The 20,405-nt window shown below is 44.4% G+C and overlaps 1 protein-coding gene across 4 annotated transcripts in view; it reads right to left on the reverse strand.

The window, feature by feature from the left end:
* The window catches only part of UBA1 (ubiquitin like modifier activating enzyme 1), a 155,118-nt gene that overhangs the window by 95,720 nt on the left and 38,993 nt on the right, over nucleotides 1-20,405 (reverse strand). The window contains exons 1-9 of one of the 4 annotated variants that reach the window (XM_030193991.1): nucleotides 6,261-6,435; nucleotides 3,559-3,628; nucleotides 3,354-3,470; nucleotides 2,931-2,989; nucleotides 2,055-2,223; nucleotides 1,815-1,949; nucleotides 1,207-1,313; nucleotides 708-795; nucleotides 381-513 (exon numbers count right to left, since the gene is read on the reverse strand). In XM_030193991.1, the coding sequence (XP_030049851.1) occupies nucleotides 381-513; nucleotides 708-795; nucleotides 1,207-1,313; nucleotides 1,815-1,949; nucleotides 2,055-2,223; nucleotides 2,931-2,989; nucleotides 3,354-3,470 (808 nt within the window). In that variant the 5' untranslated portion in view covers nucleotides 3,559-3,628; nucleotides 6,261-6,435. Of the gene's footprint in view, nucleotides 1-380; nucleotides 514-707; nucleotides 796-1,206; nucleotides 1,314-1,814; nucleotides 1,950-2,054; nucleotides 2,224-2,930; nucleotides 2,990-3,353; nucleotides 3,471-3,558; nucleotides 3,629-5,819; nucleotides 6,023-6,260; nucleotides 6,436-20,405 lie in introns of those variants that run through there. The other 3 variants (XM_030193989.1, XM_030193992.1, XM_030193990.1) reach the window with 3 other exon arrangements.

Genomic DNA, 20,405 nt, shown 5'->3' on the forward strand with positions numbered 1-20,405 from the left:
ACATGCTATATTTTGCTGTTTCAGTTACAAACACAGAACTATCTTCAGGATCTGATATTTTACTCCTAAACTGTCCCAGGCAGATATGTATCTAATTTGGTTTCATAAACCCCCAATTAAATTCCACCAGCTCCCCAGAACTGATTAACCTATTACAAAAACTTTTTTCCGTGTTTAACTTTATATGATCTTAAATTACAGCTGGGGAAGCTCATTTTTTTGTCCAATCCCCACTGGAGATGGAAAACAATTTATTAAGCCTATGAAAGGCATTTTTTGTTCTTTTACACAGAATAATGTCTAAGACTCAGGGATGCTATTAGCAAAGTATTTGTTGGAATAAGAGGCAGGAAAGAGACAGAATCCTCTATTAGGCTCACCCAGAACTTTGATCTCCACAGGTTCACCATTATTTAGTTCATCCATTCCCTGGATTTCCGTAAACGTAACAAAGTCGCCATTCTCGAAGCCGTGACGTGCCTCATCAAGACAAGTCACCACACCAGGGTTATCCTGAGAAGAAAAACAATTCAGCCAATGATTAATAATTAATGCAGTCCTACTGCCAGGTAGGCTCAGCTGAATCACTAGAATAGCACACGACATGGGAAGTGAGGGGCAGGGTTGAGAGAGATTATGATGGAGGACACAGCCAGAGGGACAGCACCCCTGACCTTGAGGGCTAGAAGACAGCAGATTTACTTCACCTTTGTGATCATGGAGATCATAGCGCTGAGGCACTGCTCGCCATTAGTGTCGGTCACCATCTGTTCTCCAAAGTCACAGAAAAGCTGACTGTAAAATTTGAAAAAACAAAGATGGTCAGACAAAAGTAACACAAGCACTGCAGTAACACTGAATAAATGCAGAAGGGCTGGAGGTAAGTCTTGTTTCATCCTGAACACCCCCGCTCCCAAACAGCTGCAGGCTGAACAATGAGCTGGATCTATAAAGTCAGTATAACAACTGTCATCATATCCTCATCTTTACCCAATTATACCAAGGGGCACTGCCAATCCTTGGAGGGAAATAATGGGATGGGCATAGCTCAATAATGCTGGTAAATTACTACTAGTGAGAAACATTCTACCCTTTGTACAACAGTTCCTTTGTTCAGAAGCATATTAGACAAAAAACACGTTTAACAAAGCAAACTGCCTCCCTCCACTTATGGGCAAGTGAAGGAAGGCTGGAAGGGAAACCTACCCAAACAAGCCTCTGGTGTCTGCCACGATGAATTTGATGCCCCTGTTGTGGCACAGCTCACCCACACGCAGCTGCTCCTCCAAGGAGGAGCTGGTCAACACTACCACCTGCATAGGGGGAGAATGGAAGATGCTTAGGGGCCTACAGGCAGAAACCCTGTCTCACTGCCTATGCTATGTGTCACAGGATCCTCCCATTCTCTCTCTGAAGCAACATGACTCCAACCTTTACAGCATGACTCTCTCAAATACTGAGCTTCTATATTAAAATTCTTTTAAGCTGCACTAGGAGCTACTATGTTAGGAACCTCACACAGCAGGTGATATGATTTCAGCGACTGTCATCTCAACAGCATACCATTAAAGTTAAGGTTTTATGTTGGGAGTCATAACTGTAAAGAAAACTGATAATTTAAAACACATACCAAATACAGAAACATTTTATGGTGGGCAGTATATACAGAATCATAATTAGTAAAAGATCTGAAGCCTGGAAGAATGAGGGTACAATAAAACCATTACCACTCACAGTGATCAGGATAAGTATGTGCCATTTAATTACCACCCCCACTGGTTTCTCACTGAAGATTTCACCTCTAAGAGACACACCTGGAAGTTGGAAAGAAATTCCTCCGTAAGTGGGCACGTGAAAGCAGTCACTGGCACATAGGTGTTAAGTTCCGCCAGACGTGGGTGCGAGACCTCTGCCCTGTTTTTGCCCACATCCTCCTCCCGGAGATAAAACTGAGAGAGAAAAAGCAGGGAAGAAATAATCAAACTCAGTCTACCAGAGTTAACTACCTGCCTGAAATTGCAGGAAGTTGGGGAAGCTAAGATCTCCCCTCTTACCTGAGATGACAGATCAGCCCACTCGGCATTCTCCTGGTCATGAATGGTGACAGATTTAACTCCTCCCAGGATGATGTTCTTGGCTATCTCCACACCTAAGCCACGCATGCCCGAAATCAAGACATTAGAGTTCTGCATCCGTTTCATGGCCTCGTGGCCCAACACATACCTACACACGATGAAAGAAAAGTAAAAACAAAAGCTCAGTGAAGGCAATAAGCACCTGATGCCTTAGGAACAACACAGCATGCACACTGTACTGAAGAGACAGCCTACCCATAACAGCTTAGTAGCCTTAGCTTTACAACCAAAATCCCTCAGCAATTGCAGCAGTATGGAACTATTATATATGGGTCCTTTTACCAAACTGCGGGAAAAAGGGCCCTGCAGTAGCAGCGGAGGCTGTTTTTCCTGCGTGCCGAGCCCTTTCTACCACAGCAGGTAAAAAGCCCAAAAACAAAATGGCCATGCAGTAAGAAAACTTTTACTGTGTGGCCATGAAGCACGGAGCCCTTACCGCCACCAAGGTGGTGGCAAGAGCTCCTGCGGTAACCTGATGTTAACTGGGTAGCACTGGCGATGCCCAATTACCACCTGGTTAATGCCATGCTAGCCATTTCCAGGGAATGGCATGTGTTCAATCCAGAACTACTGCTGGTGGCGGCACTGGGCTGGCAGCAGTCCCGGAAAAGCAAGCGGTAAGCCTGCGTTGAGCTTACTGCCGCTCTGTAAAAGGGCTCCTTAAAATCAGAACAGTCACACAGTTGCTTGCTACCAGGAGTATCCTTCCCATATCTCCCTTCCCACTCATGATGACTATAATGAGGCCAACTTGATGGAACTGGGAGAACAAATTCTGTGATGCATCATACTCACAGCTGCCGGGAATACAGGCCCTCATCAATCTCTGCCTCATTTCCATTGCGGGCCATGCCCTAGAAAGAAGGAAATCAACTGAGGATCATAACTGAAAATCTGCACACCCACTTCCCTAGGACAATTCAGGCCTTCTAACTGACTTGGTGCTGGAAGAAGACTTCTCTTTACAGCCTAATTCCTTCAGAGATACTGTTGGGCAAACAATGATTGCTCTCTGCATTGAGATCAGTCCTTTTCAGAACCAGAATACATCTCCTCTACACCTCAGACAGGATATGTACAATTTACTTTTACGGAATTGAGAGCCTTACTCATGGGCAAAATTAGTGCCTGAAGATTTGATCCTGATTTATTTTTCATTTCATATGCTAATATAGGAATCTGAACAGCACTGAGTGGGTTCTGGGTCAAAGTACTTACGTTAGCAGGAGCTGCAGTTAGGTCACTCCGTATGGAATTGGCAGTAGAACAGTTAGAACCCGTCTTCGTCTCGGATCCGGATACGCGGCGCTTCTTGGACAGCGGCGAGCTGGACATCTGGCAAAGAGATGAGGGTTAGAAACAACCACAACTTTTGGACATACCAGGAAAGGAAGCACACTGTAAATAGAGACAAGAAATTTACCAAGTAAAAGGAAGTGGGAGTTCTACCTTGCGTACAGTCACTCTTTGCTTGTATCTCAGATCCAAACTAACTGCAGAACGAAAGACCAATTTTAGTCCAATCTGTGCTCGAGAAGAGCCTTAAAAAGCATCAGCATGAAGAAATCATACCTAATGCTCAAGATGTGGCCAGATCACCACACTAACTTTGGAACGAAAGTGGTTTGACATGCAGACATATGCAGGAGTCTTCCAGACACAATAAAGGATAAGATGTAAACAGAATATTGCCAAGCTTCACCGAGTCTTGATATGTAGCAGCCTGTGACTACCAAAAGCTACAATTTCTACTCTAAACAACCAAATTGACTAATTTAAGGCATAAAAGAGTAACCTACAGGATTTCTCTCTCTAATGTAATCTATTTCAAAAGAAGATCTGAAATATCTTTCATGGCTACTCTGTACAAGCTGAGGCAAGGAACTCATGATGGTATTACTATGAAATATTAAGGACAATATTGCAAATCTAACTAGAGGATTTTGGGGAAAAAATAACTTTTGTAAATGGTCCACAAATGTGATTTGTTCTGGCACCAGTGCTTTTCAAAGCGTTTCTAAAGCCCCTTGGCTACATTAGTTCAGACACTCTGTTTCAGCATCTAAATCTTTGCTGCTGACACAAGAATTCTGCATTATATAGATGCATTTGCCCCTGACCGTACTCCCTCGTCTCACTCAGGATGCCAAATAGCTTACTCTACATCTGATAGTTTTGAACCCCAGCAATGCCAGAAGCACGCTAACAGGTCATACCACTGCCTCTGTTTTAACTCCTCTTCTCTTGGGATAACATATTGAGTAGTCCCATTCACTTAGGATTCTGGGAGCAACCACTGACACTGAACTCACCTTTAAGCCCTAGGCTACATCAGTTGTTAAGCCCTAACATGCTGGTAAAAAGCAGGATATATCTATTTCATGGGGCCCCCTCATACCCTGCAATCATGAACTTAGCCACCTAGACTACTGCAACTCCCTTTACAATGGAGTGCAACAGTAAGCTCTTAAAAGGTTCTATTAGTCCAATATACAGATGCTCTTAAGTGGACATAAGCCCTGGTGTTATGAAGAAACCTAACCCCCTCTTATTTTCATGTCACTGGCTACCCATTAGTTACAAAGAAAAACTTAAAATTCTGGTAATTACTTTTAAGGCTATACAAATAGGTCTTTTTTAATGTTTATGTGCTAATCCCCACGCCTGTCTTAATCTCCTCTGTTCAAGTATTGATAAACTTCTTTCAATTCCTTCTCCCTATGGTGCTAGGCTGTCGTCTACATACGACTCAAATCTCTGCATTCTATATTCTTGTCTTTCTTCAATAGAATTCTTTGCTCAAGCATGTCTGCTTTGAGGCCTCTCATCCTAGGTTGAGCACAGGTGTTTGGCAAGTTAACTATTGTGCACACTGCAGTCAAGTAGTGGACTGCTGCTGTAGCAGGCTTTTTTTTTTTTTAACCCTTTGATAATCACTTGAATTGCAGTATATCAAAACTGGCAGCATACATAAATATATTCTTCAAAACCAGTTTCAAACTGCTTTGATATATTCACTAAGTCTAAAACAGACAGCATCAGAAGAAAGGAGGGGAAGACGTAATGTAAAACCATATATCTGAGGACAAGACCTCAGGAAGAACTGACTCAGAAAGGTGGGCCATGTCCACTTAATGCCATTTTGTAGATCTTTGCCACTGTACCAAACAGCAGCAGAAGCTGAATAGAGTATCAGTGTGACATACATTACCAAGGGGAACACAGGAGACAACCAGAATACAGCATGAACTGCTGAAGAGCAGATCTGCATCAAAATAATACAAACTCATAGCAGCAAACTTGAGAAAATTAATCTGTGCTTTTTTTTTTTTTTTTACATCACCACAGCTTCACCAGACTATTGTTACAAAAACAAATGCTATTTTCTTTCCTAAAAAAAAAAAATGTTAAAGAAACAAACAATAAAGGAATACTAGAGCATACAATTCATTTAGATCACACCAGCTGCTGTGTGATTTAACCCTTTGGGAAATACACACAACCATTTCTGATCTAAGATGGGGTTTATAGCTCCCCCAGGTTACTCAAGAGTTTCTTTAAAAAAAATAAAGACCAGAATGAATGAAAATTAACTATGGCAAGTTAAACAGCGACAGGCTAATCCTACTGGCTGCTACGAAGATAATGAAATAAGAAAGTAAAAAATTAAAGATAAGATGATACCTTTTTAGAATAGACTAACCAAGGTTTTGAAGGCACAGCCTTTTTTTTCAGGCTCGGGTCTCAATCTAAAGACAACAGGTGACTTTACATGTAATATATTGGAATTATAAAGATGCAGGTGATTCATTCTGAATCAACACTAGAAACAGTAAGTTTTATAGAATTAGCGGCGATTTAAAAGTCTAAACAGAAGTTAAGCATAACAGCAGGTTTGAAGTCTCCACATCTGCAGAAGTTAGCCAGCTAATTATGTGCTGTGGATCGTCAGGAAGGGGGGGGGGGGAGACAAACTGGATAGCCTCGAGATCCCTTTTAGTTCTATATTTTCTGGCTAAAAATCTGCGCTGCGACCCTCCCTCCCACACCCACAGTGAAATAATGCTTAAGCAAAGGACGGCGGCCTATATATTGATCGCTTCTTTCCCATTCCTTCCGTCTCACCAATGCCGCTTCAGCGGAGCCCGCTCTTTATGCCTCGTTCCCTTCGTCTGCGAACACTATTCCCGGGCCTCGCTTCCGGCTCCGCTTTGCCGAGTCACCGCCCGGCTACTACCAACAAACACAAGATGGCCGCCAGTACCACCTCCCGCACCCCAACCAGCAGCACCGGCGCTGCGACCTCAACGTCACCCACCCTATTTATGCAAAGCAGGAAGCGAACTCGGCCAACCACCACCCACTGAATGGGGCGGTGCTAAAGCAAAGAGCCGGTAACCTGCCGGTTACACCAAGGAAGTTAGATTGAGAATAGGAGACAGCATGACGATGACCTCAAAAAAAGATGAAGCCTTTCAGGCTTATCTCCCTTTCCCTCTCTTCCACGCAGCGGCCGTCATCTCTGCTAACCCAAACAAAAAAATTCACCCTATGCGCTGCTCCATCCACGTTGTCGTTCTTTATTAATAGTAGCTTTTTTAAATTTGATTTCTCTTATATTTTCAAACATGCCGGCTGATGTATACAGATGAAGTAGTGGTTTCATCAGTTAGACTAGTAATTCGTGCTACATCGTAAAGCATTGTGGCATTTAGAGAGGCTGGTTATAAGGACTCCCTGTATTCACGCAGAGATGTTTTCACCAACTAAAGGGCCACTAACAGCAACATCAGGTTGAGAATCAGGTGCTTTAATTAGTTTGAAACCTGAGAGCATTGAACATTTCTTTTTCCTGTACCTACATCAACAAGAAAAAGATGGCATGGCAGAACTTGCCCTTTTGGTCTGTGGACTACAGTGGTATATTACAAAAAAAAAGGCAAATGTATTTTTATATTACTACTCTTTCACAGAGGGTACTGACTAATAAGGGAAGGGCGTCCTTTGTTACAGTTCTGTTGAGTCAGTCTATAACTGTCTATACTACAGTATAAGGGGTGTAGTGCTTCAGTGTGCAAAGGAAGAGCGGGACTTACTACTACTACTACTACTATTTAACATTTCTAGAGCGCTACAAAGTGTACGCAGCGCTGTACAAACAAAGAAGAAAGACAGTCCCTGCTCAAAGAGCTTACAATCTAATAGACAAAAAGTAAAGCATTTAAATTTAAAATATTTAAGCAGTCAAGCACAAAAGAACAGTCACAGAAGGACAGAAGATGTTGAAGGGTGGTCAGTGTGATTAGGTGTAACTCTGGGGTGATTGTGTCTGACGACCTTAAAGCTTTCAAACAGGCAGAAAAAGCAATGGCCAAAGCCAGCAGGATGCTTGGGTGCATAAATGAGACAGCATGGGCATAATTATACATATATAAGAAGCCATATTAATTGGTGTTTAAAAGCTTGGTGCTTGAATTCAACTTTTTCAGTTCTGCAAGTGATGGAGGAATGTCATCTGGTTTAGATTATTTAGAAATTTTATGTTTGCCAGGCTAAAGGTTAGAAAGGTCAGAGAGAAACTTCTTTCACCCTTTGTGAGTGATGGATTGCTAATGCTAGCTAGCACATCTCTATACTATTATGAATGAACAAAGCATGAGCCAGACATGCTGTAGTTTAAAAGTAGTTTAAAGCTGGTTAAATAATTCTAGATGTTCTTGATATTTAGAATATGTCTTATAAGGAATACTGATTCTGTGTATTTTAGAATATGTGTATTTTGTGTAGTTAATATGTAGAATACCTTTTTAAATTTAATGTTTGTTCAACTCTTTGCCTTACGTTCTGAGTAGGGCTGCAGTGAAAAGGTCAGCATATGGTTTGAATTTTCTGCAGTTCTGGCTGGTTCAATGTATGAAGCTAATAGGTGAAAAGGGTCAAGAAAAGTCTTGATTAATTATAGGTAAATGTAGGAATGGTCCTGAAAGTAATAACAGACTATAGCTGTATGCTATTAAGTAAGACTGGCCCTTGACCCCTTAATGAATGCCAGAGTTCAGTTAGCAGTTAGTATGGAGTTGACTAGGAATATGAGAATTTAATAATAATAAAATGTAAGAGACTGGTGCCAAATTGTCTAGCGTGAGGGGCCCCAGGTCATAGGTCAGTTTGAGAAATATCAAACCTATGTAACTGATATTTTTAAAGTAATGATTGGCTGAGGCAAGGTCGCTTTACTCATACTACCCCTCTCCTCAAGACCCTTCACTGGCTCCCTATCCGTTTTCGCATCCTGTTCAAACTTCTTCTACTAACCTATAAATGTACTCACTCTGCTGCTCCCCAGTATCTCTCCACACTCGTCCTTCCCTACACCCCTTCCCGTGCACTCCGCTCCATGGATAAATCCTTCTTATCTGTTCCCTTCTCCACTACTGCCAACTCCAGACTTCGTGCCTTCTGTCTCGCTGCACCCTACGCCTGGAATAAACTTCCTGAGCCCCTACGTCTTGCCCCATCCTTGGCCACCTTTAAATCTAGACTGAAAACCCACCTCTTTAACATTGCTTTTGACTCGTAACCACTTGTAACCACTCGCCTCCACCTACCCTCCCCTCTTCCTTCCCGTTCACATTAATTGATTTGATTTGCTTACTTTATTTATTTTTTGTCTATTAGATTGTAAGCTCTTTGAGCAGGGACTGTCTTTCTTCTATGTTTGTACAGCGCTGCGTATGCCTTGTAGCGCTATAGAAATGCTAAATAGTAGTAGTAGTAGTAGTAGGTAACCAATCTATTCTTTACCATCTGGAGAGTAAGGGGGGCTAGAGAGGGGCTTAGGACTGTATTTAAGAGGGAGCAGAAGCAGCTTACGTCAGAAGGAACAGACAGAAGAAAGAGAGCTGAAGGAAGACAGACAGCAGGAGAGAAGCAGCTGAGACAGAAGCCATAACATCCAGAGAGCTGAGAGAGGGAGAAGAGAGCTAGAACTGATGTCCTACTATGTTTGCTGGCAAATAAAGAAGATTTCTCCCTCATTCTGGTGTGTGCTGTTTGACTCCTGAAGTACCACAGATTCTGCTAACAATAGGGGTAATTCATGCATCCATTCCTGCAACAATTCTTGGTGTCAGAAGTGGGATCCGAACCGGCACCCAACTGACTGAGGAACATTCGCCGGGTATGTATTCTGTATTGTAATCCTAGCTAGGAAACTGTAAACCAGCCCCTCACAAATTGAGGGAAGGGGAGTCTGATCAACTCTCAGCGAAGGCCTTAGTAGCTTTTAGTCTAGTGGAGATTAGAAGCGAAACCGCTTGAGCTTATCTGTATCTGAGAAATTTGAAATTGTTGGGTGGGATTTTCTGTATGGAATGTGTGATGCATGAATGAATGTTAAATGAGTGCGGACTTCTTATAGCTGCGTTTCCAATTAACGCGAGTTCAATTGGCCAGTGACAGAAGGAAGCGATTGGTGTCTGTCTACCTAGTGTCTCGAGAGTGTGGACCCCTTACTGCACTCTCAAAAACTCCCTCCCTTCTGTGTGTTGTAACTGTAAGCATTATGGGAGGGAAATCGTCTAGACAAATTGATACTCCCCTAGATTGTATGCTTAAGAATTTCAAGAAAGGATTTTAATTAATGATTATGGACAGACTTTAAGCTCAAGTACTCTAAGAACCTTGTGTGAAGTTGAGTGGCCATCTATGGGAGTGGGGTGGCCCTCTAGTGGCAGCTTAGATATTGAAGTAATCCGGAAGGTCTACAGCATAATTGTAGGAGAACCAGAATATTCTGAACAACTCCCCTATATAGATTCCTGGGACAGCCTTGTGACTGACCCTCCCTCTTGGTTGAAAACTTATATGGGATCCCCAGTAAAATTCATGTTAGGCCGTGTTCACAGAAAGATTAGAAAATCTAAATTGGAAGAGGGAAAGAGCCCTAGGAAGCCTACCACCCAATCGGTGGCTTCCGCCCCTACCCTGCCCGAGAAACCCATACTCTCTGATGACCCCTCAGATCTTGAGCCACCACCTTATGGTCCATTGTTGGGGTTCCGTGCCACCCCCAGAGATCCACGCCGCCCAGCCCAAGCTTCTCCAGCACAGGCTTCTCCGGATAGCTCCTCTTCTGTGCAAACCCCGTCACATCCTAGGGTGGACCTTTCATCCGGCCTCTACCCTCCTTTGCCACATTCTCCCCTGCTAACCTCCGAAGACCCGCTTTGGGCTCCACTCCCTGACTCCTCAACTCCCGACAGCCCAGCCTCTCCTTCTAATACCCCTCCCCACTCATCAGGGGCCCGGCATCCCTTTCAATGGACTGAATCACCTGTGACCACCTCTCAGTCTATGAGTACCCCTCCCCATCCCTCAGGGGTTCAACACACCTCCACTGAATGGGTTAGACCTGTTGCAATCACCTTTGAGCATGATAGGAGGGTAGCTCCTAGCTCTGCCTCAGGTTCCATTCCTACCTCCTCGAGAGTTCTGCCCCTGCGTCAGGTAACCACCACTCGACCGGATCCTAATAATGAGGGTCAGGTTATACAGGCACAGGCCTACCAGTATGTACCCTTCACAACCACCGATCTCCTGAATTGGAAGACGCATTACCCCTCTTATACTGAAAAGCCTCAGGCAGTGGTGGACCTAGTGGCTAGCATTATGGCCACCCATAACCCAATCTGGACTGATTGTCAACAACTTCTCCTGACCCTCTTCACAACTGAGGAGAGGCGGAAGATTTTACAAAATGCTGAGGCCATCACGCGAGCACGTGCTCCCGAGAGGACACCAGACCTAGAGGAATGGGTTAGAACTCGGTTCCCTCGTGCAGCTCCAGCTTGGGATCCAAATAATGAGCAGCATTATGAACTGTTGTCTGGCTATTGCCGGGACTTGCTGGAAGGTATGAGGAAAGGCATAAAGAGGCCCATTAATCTGGCAAAGGTCTCTGAAATTCTTCAAGGGGCAACTGAATCCCCTGGGGCCTTTTTAGAGCGACTAATTGAAGCCTACAGAACATACACCCCATTTGACCCTGAGGCACTAGAAAACCAGAGAATGGTGAATAGTGCATTGGTGGCCCAGAGTATGCCAGATATCCGGAAGAAGTTGCAGCGTCAGGAGGGATTCGCAGGGATGAATACCACCCAGCTAATTGAGATCGCAACCAAGGTTTTCATTAATAGGGATCAGGAGGTGCGCCGAGAGGCTGACCGGAAGATGCAGAAGAAGGCCGACCTTTTAGCGGCAGCCATTACTAACTCCACCCTTAACCGAGGTCGACCTCTAGCTAATGGGAAGCCAAAGTGGGACCCCGGACCACCAGCCAGGCCCCGAGATTCCTTCAATCAATCCCGGCCAAGGGGGGAGAATCCCAGACCAAGATTGGAGAGGGACCAGTGTGCCTACTGTAAGGAAAGAGGGCACTGGAAAGATGAATGCCCCCAGAGGCGCCAGGGACTGAGAAGGGGACCAGGAGATCGAGGAAGCCGAGGCCGAGTTCGAGAGGGAAGGTATGAGCCTCCTGAATCTGACATCGTCGGGATAGCCGAGATGGCAGAATGGGACGAATAGGACAGACCGGGTTCCTACAAACTGGGCTCCCAGGAACCTATGGTCAAGTTAACTATAGGGAGCCGCTCAATTCCATTCATGATTGATACAGGAGCTGAACATTCTGTTGTGACGGAGCGATTAGCGCCTGTGTCTGGAAAAACTGTCCGAGTGGTGGGAGCCACGGGGGTGCAGAACCGGAGGCCCTTTCTGACGACCCGTAGATGCCAATTAGGCTCACACACAGTCACTCATGAATTCCTGTATATGCCAGACTGTCCAATCCCTTTGTTAGGTCGAGACCTGCTGTCCAAGCTTAGGGCCCAAATTTCCTTTGACTCTGATGGCCAGACTTCAGTCTCCTTTTGGCCCCCGATATCTAGCCCTAAGGGTATATTGAGTTTCTGCTGCCCCCTTGAAGAAGAATGGCGGCTGCATCAGTCGCATGGCCAAGTTGACCTACCCCTGGTAGACAGCTTTCAGGTCAGTGGGGTATGGGCAGAAGATAATCCCCCAGGGTTGGCCCGAAATATTCCTCCTGTCCATGTAGATTTACTTCCAAGTGCCCGGCCAATCCATCTTCGCCAATACCCAATTCCCCGAAAGGCTCTGGAAGGGATTCAAGCACATTTGAATCGTTTGTTATCCCATGGAATTATTCGTCCTTGCCAGTCTCCATGGAATACGCCACTGTTGCCAGTTCAGAAGCCAGGGACTGAGGACTACCGGCCAGTCCAAGACTTACGAGTGGTCAACAAATCCACTATTTCATTACACCCTGTAGTGCCTAATCCATATGTCTTGCTAGGATTGATACCTTCTGGAGCTACCCATTTCACGACACTAGACTTAAAAGATGCCTTCTTTTGTATTCGGGTGGCCCCCGCCAGTCAACTGCTTTTCGCCTTTCAATGGGAAAACCCAGTAACAGGAAGGAAGCTTCAGTATACATGGACCCGCCTGCCACAGGGGTTCAAGAACTCCCCCACCATTTTTGGGACAGCCCTAGGGCAAGACCTTAAGACTTTTAAATCTGAGCCTTCCAGGCGAGTTTTACTCCAGTATGTAGATGACCTTCTGATTGCAGCAGTGACTCAGGAAGAGTGTTTTGAGGCTACCAGAGAATTGCTGGAGCTACTCTTGGATGCAGGCTATAAGGTCTCACGCTCAAAGGCCCAACTTTGTCAGTCAGAAGTGAAGTATCTGGGCTTTTGCATTTCCCAGGGAAGTCGGAGACTAGATGTCAGTAGGAAGCAAGCAGTTGCTGCAATTCCCCAACCCAAGTCCAGAAGGGAAGTTAGAGAATTTCTGGGAGCAGCTGGATTCTGCAGAATTTGGATTCCAAATTTTGCATTGATGGCGAAACCCCTTTACCAGGCCACAAAGGGGGGTGAAAAGGAACCATTTGAATGGGGACCTACTGCTCAACAATCCTTCATTGCTATAAAGAAAGCCTTACTCCAAGCCCCTGCGTTAGGCCTTCCTGATGTGGAGAAACCTTTCTCATTGTATGTCCATGAGCGACAGGGGGTTGCTCTGGGTGTGTTGACCCAGATGATGGGATCCTGGCAGAGGCCTGTTGCATACCTGTCTAAACAGCTGGATGGAGTGGCTAAAGGATGGCCAGCCTGCATGAGGGCCATTGCAGCAACAGCCTTACTGGTCCAGGAAGCTGATAAGTTGACCTTGGGGCAAGAACTGGTTGTTAAAGTCCCCCACGCAGTTCTCACCCTTATGGAGTATAAGGGCAACCACTGGTTTACAAATAACCGCATGGTTAAGTACCAAGCTAGCTTGTGTGAGAATCCACGGATACACCTGGAAACAGTGGCTACATTCAATCCTGCCACTCTTTTGCCAGCAACTGAGGGACCACCGGATCATGACTGTATCCAAACCATGGATGAAGTGTACTCCAGTCGACCAGATCTTAAAGATGTTCCTTGGAGGGACCCAGATGTAATTTATTTCACAGATGGAAGCAGTTATGTGGAGAACTCCAAGCGATTGGCAGGCTATGCTGTGGTGACAGAGGACAAGGTGATAGAAGCAAGAGCCCTGCCCCAAGGAACTTCAGCCCAGAAAGCAGAACTTGTGGCCCTCATACGAGCTCTGGAGCTAGCAGCAGGACTGGTAACCAACATTTATACTGATTCCAAGTATGCCTTCACAACTCTACATGCTCATGGAGCTTTGTATAAGGAAAAGGGACTCATAAATGCTGCAGGCCAACCTGTTAAGTATGGACCTGAAATACTTCAGCTGCTAGAGGCTGTTTGGGCCCCTAAGAAGGTAGCTGTCATTCACTGCAGGGGACATCAAAGGATAGATACTCCAGTGGCCCGAGGGAATCGCCATGCTGATCGGGTGGCCAAGGAAGCTGCTCGAGGACCCTTAGCAAGTACTGTGACCCCCCTGTTCCAAATTCGACTGCAAGAATGGACGCCTATGTATACCCAAATGGAAGAGAAATGGGCTCAAGAGGAAGGTGCAGTAAGGAGACCTGATGGCTGGTTACATCTCCCTGATACCAGAGTTCTGGTGCCACGCCACCTAGCTTGGCCTGTAGTGTCTCAAGCTCATGACCTATCACACTTAGGGAAAACAGCACTAGCTCGCCTACTCAGTCGAGTAGTGGTGCTGGAAGGATTGGATAGTCTGGTTGCCACTGCCTCTGCCCGATGTACTCTCTGTGCCCAGAATAATGCTCGTCAGGGACCCCGTATTCCACCAGGAGTTCAGTCCAGGGGACTAACACCCTTTGAGTCCCTAGTTATAGACTTCACAGAAATGCCCAGGAGCGGTAGGCTCCGATACCTCTTGGTCATGGTTTGTACCTTTTCTGGGTGGGTGGAAGCATATCCTACAGTCACTGAGAAAGCCACAGAAGTAGCTCGAGCCCTCCTTAGGGATGTCATTCCCAGGTATGGACTGCCCCTTGCCATAGGTTCAGATAATGGTCCCGCCTTTGTTGAAGCTACACTTCAGGCCCTGTCCCGCGCATTGCACATTACCTGGAAATTGCATTGTGCCTACCGTCCCCAGAGTTCAGGGCAGGTTGAGCGGGCAAACAGAACTTTGAAAAATAGCCTAGCAAAGATTTGTCAGGAAACCCAACTGAAATGGCCACAGGCACTGCCACTAGCCCTCTTCCGCCTCCGATGCACCCCAACTAAAGGAACAGCCCTCTCTCCCTTTGAAATTGTGTATGGGAAGCCCCCAGCCATTTTGCAGGGAATTAAGGGAGACATAGGGATTTTAGGGTCTGCCCAGGTACAGGAGCAGGTAGCCCTCTTGGGCAGGATAATTTCTGAGCTTCAGTCTTATGTGAGAGAAATAAACCCTGTCCCCTTCCAGGCTCAGGTACATTCCTTCCTGCCAGGGGATAGAGTTTGGGTGAAAGACTGGAGGCTCCAGCCTTTGGGGCCCCGATGGAAAGGACCTTTTACTGTTTTGCTTTCTACCCCTACAGCTGTGAAGGTCGCAGGGATAACTCCATGGGTCCATTGGTCTCGAATCAAGTCTGCTGACCAGACTGAGCCCAGCACGGATCAGACGGAGCCTAGACAGTGGAGAGCAGAAAGAGATCCTGCGGAGCCATTGAAGTTGCGCTTGACCCGAACCAAAGAATCTACTAGCTGAAAAGAAGGGTCAACTGCATACTGCAGGAGCTGCTGAACTTCGGCTTCACACTGAGACTCTTTCTGTCCAGATTCTGGCTTTCTTGGAATTTGAGAGCTTGATCCTTGTCAGTTGAGGGTCTATCCCAACTGGTATAAGAACTCAAAGACTGAGAACATTATATTAGAGTAATCTGTGATTAGCACAGACTGTTGAAATATTATTGCTTAATTAGTTTGCTGTATTTGTTTTAGATTAGGAAGAAAGAAAATGTTAGTAGTTTGGATGCTTTTGTTGTTTTCTACTCCTTGCCTCCTTTTTCCTAGTACCCCAACTCGCTCCAATCTTTGGTTACACTCTGTCCAGGAACTAATTAGCCAGGCAAAGATTACTTCCCCTTGTATTGTGTGTTCCCGATTTTCTCCTTATACTACAGATGTCCCAGCTGTACCTGTCCCTGTGCAGCTCCCAGCTCTTATACCTCCCTACTTTTCGAGTTCAGGCCCTTGGAGCCAGGATTATACTTGGTGGTCCTTTTATAATGCTACTTCCCCCTCTGAATCTTCTCTAAGGCCAGTCTTTACGTCTCCCTATCCAGCTTCTGGAGTGTTTTGTTTAACAAGAAACATCTCAACTGTTCTTCCCATTCCCTGTAACTATACTAATGTTCTCCCAGAGAAAGGGGAATCTGTGTGGGTAGTCTCTCCAGGTACTCCTATGTGCCCTACTACCATACCTGCAGATTATGACCAAGGTGATTATCTGGCTCCTAACCTTACTACTGAGAAGACTATAGTGTCCCGGCCTATTTTCTACTTTCATAAGTCCCCGGGGTATGAAGGGTTTGCACCATATGAGCAGCCTGTCACAATCGGGGATTGGCACCTATGGTGTACAAAGTCTCCATTTCTTCTTAGTTCCCCCTGGGATAGGGGCTCGCATTATGGGCATCCTAGTGTCCATCCTGTGCCAACATTTATTGGGAACTTTCCTCGCCCTCTCCTTGGTCATTACTGGCTCTGTGATAATGTCCTCCACATGATTCTTCCCCCCACATATGATTTTTGTGTATTGGTAACCTTGAATTATTTTCCTAAAGTTATTCCTCTCCTCAGGCCACCATCCCCACACCGCTCTAAGCGAGAGGCCTTGTCCTTACCTTCCTCCATTGCCACAGAGGATGAGGCGATTGAATTAGCCCTCCAGTATATTAATTCTACTTATCCTCTGACTAAAAAGAGACTTGTAGCCCTTTCTGCTACGGCCTGGATTCCAATTGGGGGTCCGGTAGCGGGTATTACTGAACTGGGCATGGCTACCCGAAGACTTCAGTCTCTACTCCATGTTTTAGTTCATGAGCTGAACGTGGTAGTCAATGCATTGCAGGATCAAATTAATGAATTAAGTATAGTTTCTCGGTATAACCGTATGGGTCTTGACTATCTCTTTGCAGCCCAGGGTGGCCTCTGCACAGTGCTAAATTCTTCAGAGTGCTGTACTATTGTCATAAATAGGACGCATGTAGTTAGGCATGCTATGGATAAAGTCCTACAGTTGGCCAGCCTTAATGTGGAGGATTACCGAGGAGGATTAGACCTTACCTCCTGGTGGTGGTCATTGACCTCATGGATACGTCCCTTGTTCATTTCCCTAATAGTCTTAGTTTTAGCAGGGTTGTTGTTTTGTTTCCTGGCCTCATGTGCTTCGGCAGTATGCCGTCGAACCTTAACAAGTAGGGTAATGGTGATTCACAAGCCTATTCCTAGTTAGGATCACTATAATCTCCAGAGTTTGAGTTGTGAGACTTATCTCTGCATAAGCTGATTTTAGTCTCAAAGGGGGGAATGAGACAGCATGGGCATAATTATACATATATAAGAAGCCATATTAATTGGTGTTTAAAAGCTTGGTGCTTGAATTCAACTTTTTCAGTTCTGCAAGTGATGGAGGAATGTCATCTGGTTTAGATTATTTAGAAATTTTACGTTTGCCAGGCTAAAGGTTAGAAAGGTCAGAGAGAAACTTCTTTCACCCTTTGTGAGTGATGGATTGCTAATGCTAGCTAGCACATCTCTATACTATTATGAATGAACAAAGCATGAGCCAGACATGCTGTAGTTTAAAAGTAGTTTAAAGCTGGTTAAATAATTCTAGATGTTCTTGATATTTAGAATATGTCTTATAAGGAATACTGATTCTGTGTATTTTAGAATATGTGTATTTTGTGTAGTTAATATGTAGAATACCTTTTTAAATTTAATGTTTGTTCAACTCTTTGCCTTACGTTCTGAGTAGGGCTGCAGTGAAAAGGTCAGCATATGGTTTGAATTTTCTGCAGTTCTGGCTGGTTCAATGTATGAAGCTAATAGGTGAAAAGGGTCAAGAAAAGTCTTGATTAATTATAGGTAAATGTAGGAATGGTCCTGAAAGTAATAACAGACTATAGCTGTATGCTATTAAGTAAGACTGGCCCTTGACCCCTTAATGAATGCCAGAGTTCAGTTAGCAGTTAGTATGGAGTTGACTAGGAATATGAGAATTTAATAATAATAAAATGTAAGAGACTGGTGCCAAATTGTCTAGCGTGAGGGGCCCCAGGTCATAGGTCAGTTTGAGAAATATCAAACCTATGTAACTGATATTTTTAAAGTAATGATTGGCTGAGGCAAGGTAACCAATCTATTCTTTACCATCTGGAGAGTAAGGGGGGCTAGAGAGGGGCTTAGGACTGTATTTAAGAGGGAGCAGAAGCAGCTTACGTCAGAAGGAACAGACAGAAGAAAGAGAGCTGAAGGAAGACAGACAGCAGGAGAGAAGCAGCTGAGACAGAAGCCATAACATCCAGAGAGCTGAGAGAGAGAGAGAAGAGAGCTAGAACTGATGTCCTACTATGTTTGCTGGCAAATAAAGAAGATTTCTCCCTCATTCTGGTGTGTGCTGTTTGACTCCTGAAGTACCACAGATTCTGCTAACAATAGGGGTAATTCATGCATCCATTCCTGCAACATAAAGAGAGGCATGACCAGCAGGAAAAAGGAGGTGATAGTGCCCTTGTATAAGTCTCTGGTGAGGCCTCATTTGCAGTACCGCATGCAGTTCTGGAGACTGCACCTATGGAAAGATATAAACAGGATGAAGTCGGTCCAGAAGGCGGCTATGAAATTAGTAAGCGGTCTTGAATGCAAAAATTATATGGACATGTATACGCTGGAAGAGAGGAGACATGATGGAAACATTTAAATATCTCAAGGGCATTTATGTACAGGAAGAGAGCCTTTTTTCAAATGAAGGAGAGCTCTGGAATGAGGGGGCACAGGACAAAGTTAAGAGGAGTAACCTAAGGAAGTATTATTTCACAGAAAGGGTGGTGGAGGCGTGGAATGGCCTCCCGGTGGAGGAGTCGATAAGCATGTGGGATCGCTTAGGAACAGGAGAATTAGGGGTTACAGAGGATGGGCAGACTGGATGGGTCATATGGCCTTTATCTGCTGTCATGTTTCTATGTGGCATCATTAAAGGACAGACTTTTAAATGCCCAGGTAGGTACAGATGCTAGCTCAACTTTATTAAATGTTGCAGACATGTCCCATAGAGCCCGCAGTTTGGTGTTAAATTCATTCCCTGAATAGGGGGGGGGGGAGTAGATTAGGAGAAGCTGGACGCTCCCTGGGGTGGCCGGGGGCCCTACGCGCTCGGATGATGCAGAGTCGATTGGGAGGGTAAGGGCAAGGGAACATAGGATGCTGGGGAAGATAAAAGGGGAGGGGGAAAAGGGGGGTAGAAACACAGTTGATGATGGATGGTTCTGTTTAGGAATGGTGATGTGTACTTGTTTCCCTCAATTTTCTTTTTCTTTGCAATGTATCATCTATTATAGAGGTATCTCAGTTACCCCTATTTCAAAATTGAGTACAAATATGACAAAGTTTATTAATAGAGGAACTCAAGTATGGGTGGGAGGGGGGATTAAGGGATAAAAATAGAATATTCATTGACGATTCCAAGGATGTGGCCAAAATTTGATGGTATTTGTACTATGTTTGGTGTTAATGTTAAACGTGTTTGTACTGTACTTTTCGTCAATAAAAACGATTTAAATTAAATGTTGCAGACATATCCATCGACTTGCTCCCATAATATAACTGAATTCTATTATTCTGTCTCACTGTATTTTCAAATGTAAGCCACATTGAACCCGAGGGTTGCTTGGGCTAATGTGGGATATAAAGGTTTAAAAAAATCATTTATCTTCCATCTTTTAAGACATTGCCTATCCAGCTTGATAGTGAAGGCACAAGGAAAGCAAGTGTAGGCCAGTGAAGACTCAAAATAACCCATTCCTTAGCTGGACTGTAGTATTACCATATTGAAAATACCACCATACCATGCATCTGTGGTTATGTTCCACTAATAAGTTAAACAATTAACTGGTTTTCTTGAAAGGATTATATAACCTTTGAATGCATGACTAGGAACAAAAGCATATACTTATTTATTCAATATCACAATTCCTTATGTATAGTCACAAAACAAACTTTTAGGGTAGATAGTGTTCACAATGAGTTCTTTTTATTATCGACCAGATAGAAGAGATAAGAGTTTTCAGTTCTGGCACAGTATAAGTCATCACAAGAACAAAATATAACCATTTAGTTATGTTTAAACAAAAGAGATCTGCATGAAACAAAGTATTTTTATTTCGACTTGGGATCCCTCAGGAAAAGGAAGAGTTAGTGGTTACAGAGGATGGGCAGAGTGGATGGGTCATTTGGTCTTTACCTGCAGTCATGTTTCTGTGTTTCTACTTGCCCCTTAAACATGCTCAAAACAGAATAATCCATTTGTGTATCTAAAATGTAAACCTACAAAACAAATAAAGTGAAGATGTGATTCTATGTGCCCACCTGAAAAGAGTTTAATTTTACTTCCTTTTAATGTCAATATACTCCATCTTTAAAATACCAAGCTTCCCAAGGCAGATTACAACAATTAATAAGAACCCATCAAGAAACAAGACATCCTTACTGAAATTTGGCCATCTGTATTGCACAGAACAGTGCAGAAAAATGAACACAAAATACAGTG

The sequence above is a fragment of the Microcaecilia unicolor genome, chromosome 2 (assembly GCF_901765095.1).
Source record: "Microcaecilia unicolor chromosome 2, aMicUni1.1, whole genome shotgun sequence".
NCBI lineage: Eukaryota > Metazoa > Chordata > Amphibia > Gymnophiona > Siphonopidae > Microcaecilia > Microcaecilia unicolor.